Below are 11,019 nucleotides of genomic sequence, written 5' to 3' on the forward strand. Positions count from 1 at the left end.
AATAACCTATTTTATGTTCCACAGTAACGCAGTACAACAACCAATCACATCCCGCTCCGAATTGATGACATCATCACTGCTCCATGTCTTCTCGAAAGGGGCGTGTGAGAGAGTGAGAGAGTTGGGCCCTGTCCCCATTTCTCCCCCCTTAAAACTTCCACTTGGTTTGGAGTGCCCTCAACAGTAAATCTTCCACTTCGTTTTAAGCCTGCATCGGACCTCACTACGTTTTGAGGGTTGATTATAAGGGCAAAATAGCACTCCCCCTTGCTCCCTACAGTAATGGGACACCCTACCCCTACATTATATATATATATATATATATATATATGAAATATTGAAATATCCAGTGTTTTGCTGTCAAACATGTCTTGTATCCAATACTTTGGAGATATATATATCTCCAAAGTATTGGATACAAGACATGTTTGACAGCAAAACACTGGACATTTCAGACGTCTGGCTCGGTGTGTGTGTGACCAACGTGATCCATCTGCTGCTGTAGCCCCTGGCTGAAGGGTCTCCGTCCCACCGCGCCCTGCTCCTCCCCCTCGGGGAAGGACACCTGGCCAACACTGGCGCACATCCCGTACTGCTTCACCATGGAGTAGGCCACACGCGTCACCTTCCGCAGGTCATCCTGGGCTCCTGGAGGACAGTGTGAGTGAGGGTGTAAAAGACAACCGGAAAATCAGGACCAAAACTATCAAAACTATTCATTGGAGTGGTTTGTGTGTGCGTGTACTTTTGTTGACTTTCTATGAGTGGCTGTTAAGGCCATATTCATACTTAACTTCCCTCAACATATCATAAACTCTGTTTCACACCATACTGTCCCTCACACTGTCACACTGTCTCACAATCCCATACTTTCTCTCACACACACACTGCCTTACTCTCTTTCTCTCTCCTAAAACCATATTATCAGTCTTCATTTCCAGTCTTCCTGTTACTATTTCCCAGTTCACAAACAACCCAATTGTCATCAATACCCTGAAGGTCTGGTTTCAAATTAGACTTTACTTTGATTTCAAACACATTCGTAGCCTAAGTCCTAAATGCAATAACCACCTCTTCCCCCCAGCTAATTTAGATTCTACTTTTTCTATTTGGCGAGGACAAGGCATTTCTCAATTTAAAGATATGTATATAAATTGTGTATTCGAAAAAAACTCCCAAAGCATCTTTGTGGATGAGTGACCTAATGCACCTTATACAATTAGAGAAAATAAAATACTCACTGGGGGGTCAAGGGACAAATTTTCTACACCTGGGATCTGGTTTTGACATACATAGTGAAACTCACTTCAGTGAAACTGAAGTGAAAATGAAACCCCCAATACGTGTAGGGTTCGAGATGGGACATTGCTGTGGGAAATCAAGACGGTATGTTACCTTGGTCAGTGTAAACGCGCAGACCATGCGGGGGAAATGTTTAAAATAAGACGGGCATATTTGGCAGTGTAAAAACCCCACTCTCTCCCACACTATCATACTCTACTCTCTCACACACTACCATCATCTCTTCTCTCTCTCTCGCAAGCTTAATCATAATCTCTCTCCCACACAATCATACTCTCTCTCACACTCACGAGCAGCGTTAATGAGTGAGTGTACCTGTGGTGACCTTGTTGAAAGTGATGGCCTCAGAGGCCCTCCCCCCCAGAGCCATGCACATCCTCTCAAACAACTGCTCCTTGCTGAACAGGTACTGGTCGCGCGGCAGCATCTGGGCGAATCCCAGCGCAGCGTTGGTTCGCGGTGCTATGGACACCTGCCATCACAGAACACTTTCAACGTTTTGGACTTTTTTTTATAACCAACCTTTCAGAAAGAAATCCTAATATATGCAAACTTACCTGCCAATAAAACACATCTTGAATCAGTACATAAATGTACAGTGCAGAATTCGAATGTTATGTAGTGTAGTGTGTATTGTGCATCATGTGTATGTAAGTATGTGCATGTGTATTGTATAGGGTGTGTACCTTCATGACAGCTTCTGTGTGCTCCAGCAGCCAGCCAACCAAGGCGTGGCCAGACTCATGGAATGCTACGACCCTCTGCTCCTCCTTGGACAGGATTTTACTCTTCTTAACACTCCCTACACGTGCACACACACACACACACACACACAGGCTGTTTTAAGTCCAACAGGTTCACTGGACAGGCCTGCCTCCTTGCCACTACAATCTGTGTCACCCAGATACCATCTACAGTACTAACGAACCCTGGTGCCTCCAGACCTCCTACCTGCTATGACCCGCTCCACAGCGTACTCAAAGTTAAAGGTATCGATGGACTTGTAGCCCTCTCTGGCGGCGTGGAGAGCAGCCTCGTTGCAGATGTTGGCGATGTCCGCGCCTGGGGGAGGAGACACGGGAAGGGTTGGAGAAGGGCAGAGAATCCGTGGCGGCGGTCTGCAGACTGTTTCGAGATGGCTAGTGTGGAGCTGTGTGGGGTGTGTTATTGATATCGTAAGGGCTGGATAGTATAGTGGTTAGGGTGTTGGGAGAATTCCGGAGAATTCCGGTTCAGCCCCCTTTCTGGGTTGTCTAGGATGAAATAGAGTTGGTTGACACCGAAATGTTGACTATTGGTCCTGTCTCGGGTATTTGGCTCATTTAGAATCCCCCCTGCCTGCTTCAGAATGTCTGTCTACGGGCATTCACAAACCTGTTCTTAAAACAACCCTAAACGTTTGTTTTCAGAAATGTACAACTCACTGAGTGGTGAGTGGTGTTCGTTGATGTTCCAAATCAAGTATCGTAGCGAAATACAGTTTCTGTCGTGTTTTATTGCACATTGACTGCATTTTGTAAATCCCATTTATTTCTATTAGAAGACTCATTGCTCGTTGGCCAGAAACGGAAAGGGGGGCTGTTTACGTTTGGTTGTAGTCTTTTCGCTCAGTTCTAGCCCTACTGTTGAGACGACGAACCGAGCAAAAAGACTACAACCAAACGTAAACAGCCCCCCCTCTCCGCCCACAGATAATGCCGATGGTGAGTGTTGTACCGCTGAAGCCTGGGGTGAGCTCGGCCAGCCTCAGGGAGTAGACGTCAGCTGGCTGGGTCAACTTCAAGATCTTCAGGTGCTGCTCGTATATCTCCTTCCTCTCCTGGAAAAGAACAACCAGCAAACCAGAGACGTTAACACCAACTGTGCTGCTTCCTCAACACTGCTTAACGGTTTTATGAGGGAGCCGGACAGTGGATTTATGTTTTTCCTACCAGAAGGTTGTAGGGTCAATCCCCAAGGTCCTACCTGACACAAGGTTTAATCCTGTCCTACCTGTAGTGTGGGGAGGACTATGAAGATGTGTCTGTCCTACCTGTAGTGTGGGGAGGTCTATGAAGATGTGTCTGTCCTACCTGTAGTGTGGGGAGGTCTATGAAGATGTGTCTGTCCTACCTGTAGTGTGGGGAGGACTATGAAGATGTGTCTGTCCTACCTGTAGTGTGGGGAGGTCTATGAAGATGCGTCTACCCTACCTGTAGTGTGGGGGGGGTCTATGAAGATGCGTCTATCCTACCTGTAGTGTGGGGAGGTCTATGAAGATGTGTCTGTCCAGTCTGCCTGGCCTCAGCAGGGCGTTGTCCAGGATGTCTGCTCTGTTGGTGGACGCCAGGACGATCACGTGGTCAGTCGTTCCCATTCCTGGCGAAGAGGAGAAGTAGACAGAAGAGGAGAGCACTAAGCACCGGACACTAGGGATGGGTCAGAATATTCAATTATTCGTTCCCGAGGGTCAAAGCCGATTTTTAACATTTGGACCGTTAACATTTTTTCCCATTCAAATAAACAAGAATTAACGGACGGAACTAATGTTGGTTCTGTACCACTATTAGTTTTTTTTTATTATTACTAATCATGTACAGAAAAACAATATACACAATAAGCATAAATATTAATATATATGCATACAACACAAACACTGATCACTGTTAAAGTTATTTTTTTTTTTGTTTAAGATATTAAGTGATTTCTTGCCGATGATCCATGGCTGCCTTTGTGAATGTCGGCACACATCAAATAATCGATCATTCGTTCATACCACCCACTGATTATTCAACCATGAAAAATTTGAGTTATTCACATTCCTACCGGACACATGATGAGCTTTGAGACTCAGTGTTGCCAATGTGTTCCAAAGAAGTGGAGCATTGAAGCCCAACCTAGGACTGGCGTTACCCTGGGCATTGCGGAATACTGATGTTCCACCTTGCGGCTGAGCTCAAAATTGCGCATTCCATCTGATTACAAGTTCATTTGACATTCTAAAACCCAAGGAATCTAACAGAACATTCCAATCATCCAAACATTGAGGGAAGACTAGTTGTACTGTCCTCCTTGAGGTATCAAACCCGTTTTAGACAGCCAGCCAAACTCCTATCACAGGAGTCAGTAAATAGTCTTCTAGCTCCAGGTTTATTGAAGACTTGTAAGAGCGTGTATAAATAACAAAGGAGTGAAAAAGCAATACTTACGCAGGGCACAAAACTAAATTTGTCTAGCTTGCTACTCAACAGAACTGAGGTAATACTGAACATTACTTCCTGGTATCGCAAGATAACACAAACACAAAATACATATAACATTGGCCATAGGTGTGCTAAAACAACACATTAAATGCAGACCAGAATAATAGTTGTTGGTTTACTAGTTGTTGAGTTTTTTTAGCTATGTAATAAATCTAATGACATTTGTCTTTGTCAGGTCATCGAAACAAATGCCAAACCTAGCATCCAGCACTTTTATTGAAACCTCATGTTCCCACCATGATATATAATTTCCATATTTTGCCGGCGTTTGTAGAAGCTCCATGTCTGGGGTGTATAAAGTGTGTGTGTACAAAGAGTATGTGTGTACGTGTATACGTGTGTGTGTGTGTGTGTGTGTAAGATGGTCTCACCGTCCATCTCCACCAGCAGCTGGTTTAGTGTCTGCTCTTCCTCCGTGTTGGAGAACCCCGACATGTTGGTGGAGCGTTTCTTCCCCACCGCGTCGATCTCATCGATGTACACAATGCACGGAGCACGTGCACGTGCCTCCTTAAACAGGCTCCTCACCCGGGCCGCTCCCAGGCCTACACGTCAAACACACGCACACACAATCAGGAAATAATCATTTATTTATATAGAATATCAGATCTAAGATGGTGCCTCCACAACATCCGTATCGATCGATGAAAGATTGGAGCATTGGAGTCACAGACAAATAGAAGAAACGACTAATAAGAAAGGCGTCACAAACGACTGCGTTACCGGAGGAAGAGAGCGTCTTTTTTTGCTTAATTTCACATCCTAACAAACACTGGGACAAATGTAGTTGATCTCTGTGTTTAACTGAGAAAACAGGGGGTGGAAGGCCGGGACCCTATAATGTTCAGCTAACTGTTGTCAATAATAAGTGTTACGAGAGTAGCGTATGTGTGTGCGCGAGAATGGCAGTGTGTGTGTGTGTGTGTGTGTGTGTGTGTGTGTGTGTGTGTGTGTGTGTGTGTGTGTGTGTGTGTGTGTGTGTGTGTGTGTGTGTGTGTGTGTGTGAGTGGACGAGTGAGGAGAGCGAGCGGTAGCGTGTGTCAGTTTAGTGAAGTAATGAACGAGTCTGTCTCTGTGCCAACGTGTACTGTAAAGTTAGTGAAACTAAGAATAAAGTACACTGCCTTTCAATAATCGGCAGCCGCTTCATTCCGACCTATAAGCAGACCCACTGCCGGTCAAAGGGAAGGGTGGTACCCCCAAGAGAACATCAACGTCTCCCCTGTGCTCTCGACGACGGTCTGGGAGCCGACAGCAGGAAAGGTGTAACATAACAATAAAAATAAACATTTTCTATATACGCGTGCAGCTGTGAACTCATGTATTGTAATTGATTGAGGGTTACGATAAGACCTTCCATTTAGCGTTAGTGGGAGCGGGGCACTGAAATTATATAGGCTATGTTATCGGGGCTATTCGTTATGATATCGGACTTATCGGAATGACGTAATAATTTCTGTTATCGGCCCGATAACAGAAATTATTACGCGCACCCCTAATTTCAAGTGTCCCTGCGCAACAGATGGAAGCTCCTCACCCCCAATGACCTCCACGAACTCAGAGCCCGCCATGGCCAGGAAGGGCACCTGGGCCTCGGTGGCCACAGCCTTGGCAAGCAGGGTCTTCCCACAGCCGGGGGGCCCCAGCAGCAGGGAGCCTTTGGGGACCTTGGCCCCCAGCTGGAGGTACCTGTCTGGGTTCTGACCACACACACACACACACACACACACACACACACACACACACACACACACACACACACACACACACACACACACACACACACACACACACACACACACACACACACACACACACACACACACACACACACTTTGGTCATTTGTCCATGGAAAAAAACAACAGTATTTGTGTAACCCTTATATTACAGTCTCATTGGCATTTCCCCAGAGTATAATTCATTCATTAGTGATAAGGCAGTCACAAATTATGATTACAATTACAATGATTACAATAATGCAACGTCATAACTAAATCACGCTTTGAATGATTCTTCCTAAAACAAAAACATACCAGCAGAAAGAATATACTGAATAAAACCCAGAGACATCCCGTAAATCAAAGCCCCATCCAGCCCTGCCTTACCAAGGACTCTCACCTTTAGGTAGTCAACAAACTCCTTCACCTCCATCTTGGCTTCATGCATGCCGGCCACGTCCTTGAAGCTCACGCCTTTCCCGGACTTACCGTCCACAATGGTGAACTTGGCCATCTTCAGCTGATTCTGGAAAGAGCATCCACAAAACACAATCCATTATGTGGTTGTAAAGTAAAAATACATCTGTTGGCTTTCTCGAGAGGTCGGTGTGTCTACTCACGAAGGCGCTGAAGCCTCCCTCTCTGCCGCTCATGCCAGCCAGACGGAATAGGTACCAGAGGATCGCCACGGCAATGGCTGCCATTCCCAGGGCATAGAGCGCGCTGCCATGGAGAGAGGGCGTGTGAATGTTAGTGTTTACCACAGATTCTACTTACCACAAAGTAAGTGCTACCACCGCATGTGTATCGTCTAAGGAACAAGGTTCTTCATGTAATATATTACTAATATATTATTATAGAGATGAGATCGATTAATCTCAAAACAACTTATATCAATACAATGAAATGCTTTGGTGCTTTCTCTAAGATATCTTTTATTTTACAATTTTTGGCAGTTGGCCGTCTCATCTAGAAGATGAAACATTAATTCAGCTATTTGTTGTTTTGGCAATATAGTGCCACCATATTGTGCCACCCTTATGACATGGGCCTCTTCTTACTTTCCGAAGAATCCGGTGCGTTTGTAGGACACTGGGATCCTGTCCTTGTTGTCAATGTTCAGCTCTTTCTCCGCAGCTCTCAGTTTTTCCTCAAACTTGTCGATGTTGGCCACCTGCATGCGGTACATCAGGGCCAGCCTCTGCAAACACAAGACACACACAAAAATGCTTAATCTACACAAGGGTCCTGCACGAATGCAAAACGCGTCCAGCTCTGCAAAGACCTGCTTGGTTTCTGACACACGATGCAGGTCATTGCAGACATGCTGTATGCAGAAGTGTGCATACAGCATTACACAGATAAAATACATTTTTGAAAGACTACATTTCCATTAAAGAGAAGGTAGGTGTTGCTAAAACCTAACCTACAGACCGACTGTGGATACCACTGGACTATTCTGCCGTAGTGTAAATATTAACAACAGTCTTGCTCATTTGATGCCACGCGACAGAGTGAGATCAGAGCGACGTACGGGCCTTCCGAAGATCACGGCGCCGGGGTGGAGATAGATCTCCACGATGTCGCTCTCCGGGACCACCTGCACGCGGGACACCTCCCCCTTGGCCAGCATCTCGTGGACAAAGTCGTTCCAGGAGATGTTCCCACCACTGGTGTTGATGGAGTTCAGCAGGCTCATGATGAGGGCGATGATGAAGAGAGTCCGCAGACGCTCGCGGTACATCTGGTCCTCCTGCTCACGGCGCTTCTTCTCCTCTGGAGAGAGGGAGAAGGTGAGGTGATGCAGATTTGGAGATAAAAGAGAGAGAGAGAGAGAGAGAGAGAGAGAGAGAGAGAGAGAGAGAGAGAGAGAGAGAGAGAGAGAGAGAGAGAGGAGGGGGTTGAAAAAAGTGAGTGTAATGGAGGGTGGGAGGGAGAGAAAGAAAGAAAGAGCAGGGGCAGTGCGAGATGATGAGAGACATAGATGGGGAGAGGGGGCTGTAAACTAAAGGATAAAGGAGCAAATGTTGTACCGTCATCGTCTTCAGGCATTTTCCCCTTCGGTCCATCACTTTTATTTTTCTCCTTCTTGGACTGGGATGTGCTAAAGAAGTGTGTGTCTGATATCAAACAGAAATTCGTCAGGGGATTCAGTGAGGATTATGTTTTCTCATTTTAGATTCGAGATCAATAGAGTATTGATGTTTTACCGAAGACATTCATTGCAGACCCTGGATAGGTCAACAGCTGTTTCTTGAGCAGAATTCTGTTTATCTCCAATAACCTTGGGATCATCGGTCTGTAGATTATGTTCTATAGTTGGAAGACATAGTTTTAGCGGATTTCATGACGGTCATTGAAGGCATTTTTCGTCAAAGGTGTCTCACATTCAAAGTGTGATGCCATAATCACTGAGTAGATCGATAGACACAACACAGCTTACCTGTAGTATAGGATGGGGTCTAGTCGGAGTCTGACCCGAAATTAACCTTTGTAACCCTGGGTGCAGTTGCTTTGTGTAGTTGTAGCATTTGAATAGTAGAGGGCTGGCATCACCACCAGTGTTCACGGATGTGTGTTGTATAGTATTCCGTAAGGACAGTGTCCTCAGTAAGGTAGCATTGTGTTTTTTACACAAGCCCGCACGGCGCTGCAAAAGCAAAGCAGCCATTTTGATATCGGTCGTGTTGTAAAACCATCCAGACGTTTATTCCAATGGTATAATGGGCGTCAAATGCATAACTTGAAACCTTGTTTCGTTGTTGCACGTTTGTTTTCCTGTGTCCTAGCTATCCAAGCTAGTTAAGTCACCGTGAGCACGTAGTTACGCAAAGACGTGCATTGCGTTTGCATTGCGCAGAGAACACAGCACTGCAACGTCCTATGTAAATACAATAACCTTAAAAACGATACATAATGAAACACTGATCAATTTCAGAACTTCAGAATCATATCATTATTATTTTAAAAACGAGTGTAGTCCTAGTGATCTTTGAAAAATAGATTAAACTTTCTCGTTTCATAACGTTGGTCAGAAACGCCCTAGTTGCGCAAAACAGCGCATACGTAGCGACATTTTTAGGCGTTAATTATTATTATTATTTTTAACCCCTCTAAGGCCCAATCCCAACGTGAGCCCTGAGGACTAAGGACTTAATTGATCTAAGGTGCTAATTAACTTAAGGAGTGAGTGTGTGAGGCCACGTGGGCTCCGATAGGTAAAAATGGGATTGGGACAGCGCAACAGGAGAACATGTTACCTTGGCAACGTTTAACGACAAAGATATTGCTGACACTTGCCGGTTTGGGAATTTTCATTTTAAGTTTGTTGCTTTCCACACGGCCAAGGCACAGGCTGACGGCTGCCTCATTGAACATATTTTTCAATATTTACAACTTTCTTAATTATTAATCATTTGTTTGTTGTTGTTTACCTTCCTAATTTCCGGATTTCCTCTGTTCCTCTATATAGACGAAACAGAATTATTGCTCGTATAATATTCCTTTTTTTCTATAGGACGCGTTAGCACTCAAATGAGAGGGCAAACAAAACAGTTCGACAGTCATTTATTCTCTACAATCCGTTCCCGACGCAAACCGCGTTGAAACTCCTCTTCCCATTGCTCAAAACGAATAGCCTCTCTTTGGTATTTACCGGTCTTTATCGTTAGAATGGAACTTACACCAGCTAGAGGGGGGGTGTAAAATATAAGTTATAACTTAGTGTTACGTTGAAACTATCTGCTTGGTGCAACTGCTGTTTTTTTAGTAGAGTGTAAAGTCGAACGTTTTGGCAATTTACGTTCACCGTAGTCTACGTGGTCCCTTACGTTCTGCTGGTGCAACCAGCTGCTGAAGAATAAGTCCCGCCTCCGAAGCTCCCGGTTCCCTCCCACTACCGCCCACTACTGCAGATTCATGCTGTACAACATCAGGAGGATACGGTCGTTCCTCACCCAGAAGTCTGAAAAAGAATGTACCAGTTCTGTTAATAAAAAAACCCTGTTAATATGGGTTTACCTTCATGCAGTAAAGAAGAAGGCTACACTTTTAAAGTGAAGTGTCTACCCCTTAAATGCCATCTTATTACAAAGCAACTGTTTTTAGGTACCATGAGAATGATACAAATTGGCCAATATAATAAATGACGGCAGACAAACCTCTGAAGCAGGGATAAGAGTGTACCATGCACAATGTACCATAGAGTAATAAATCACACTTGTTATAACAAGGCATCGACCACCGCACCAGCACAGCAGTAAAAGAGGCTGAATAGGCCCTTGTATGACTGGAAGAAAGCCTGGAACAGGAACAATCCAAAAATCACTGCATTCAAGAAAGCATAATAATTGTTAAAATGTACCAATTACAACCGAAGAGTGGGGCATGATGAGACACAAGGAACCACAAAGGTGAAGAGAGAACCCTAGCACTGAATCCAACTCAGGCCGGACCAATGGATGTGGAGAACACGAAAGGCAAAGAGATAAAGAGTTCGCCCACATGGCCTCCATGAATCTACTGCCACCACCAGTGTCCATTGATCCATTCATGCAGTACATTCCGTGATCCCATACTAATCTATGAGGATTACTTAGTAGCCTGCTAAGAATACAAGATGGTGCCTCACGATGGATATTACAATTCAAACTGCTAACCATTGTTCAAATGACCTGGACAAATGCATATTAGGAACCTAGATTCTGGAGAATGGCACGGACAAAGGAGCAACTAGAGACAGAATGATAAGAAGTGG

At 44.9% G+C, this 11,019-nt stretch overlaps 1 protein-coding gene across 1 annotated transcript in view; it reads right to left on the reverse strand.

Annotated features, from left to right (window-relative positions):
* Positions 1-9,075, reverse strand: part of spg7 (SPG7 matrix AAA peptidase subunit, paraplegin) — a 10,140-nt gene extending 1,065 nt beyond the window's left edge. The window contains exons 1-15 of the mRNA XM_084476589.1: positions 8,707-9,075; positions 8,474-8,576; positions 8,297-8,383; positions 7,798-8,039; positions 7,325-7,464; positions 6,884-6,986; positions 6,664-6,789; positions 6,082-6,244; positions 4,916-5,089; positions 3,536-3,660; positions 3,019-3,121; positions 2,254-2,364; positions 1,989-2,104; positions 1,618-1,774; positions 485-648 (exon numbers count right to left, since the gene is read on the reverse strand). Coding sequence (XP_084332715.1) covers positions 485-648; positions 1,618-1,774; positions 1,989-2,104; positions 2,254-2,364; positions 3,019-3,121; positions 3,536-3,660; positions 4,916-5,089; positions 6,082-6,244; positions 6,664-6,789; positions 6,884-6,986; positions 7,325-7,464; positions 7,798-8,039; positions 8,297-8,383; positions 8,474-8,576; positions 8,707-8,934 — 2,142 coding nt within the window. The 5' untranslated portion in view covers positions 8,935-9,075. The remainder of the gene's footprint in view (positions 1-484; positions 649-1,617; positions 1,775-1,988; positions 2,105-2,253; positions 2,365-3,018; positions 3,122-3,535; positions 3,661-4,915; positions 5,090-6,081; positions 6,245-6,663; positions 6,790-6,883; positions 6,987-7,324; positions 7,465-7,797; positions 8,040-8,296; positions 8,384-8,473; positions 8,577-8,706) is intronic.
* Positions 9,076-11,019: the final 1,944 nt, after the last annotated feature.

The sequence above is a fragment of the Micromesistius poutassou genome (genome assembly GCF_964030765.1).
Source record: "Micromesistius poutassou genome assembly, chromosome: 12".
Taxonomy (NCBI): domain Eukaryota; kingdom Metazoa; phylum Chordata; class Actinopteri; order Gadiformes; family Gadidae; genus Micromesistius; species Micromesistius poutassou.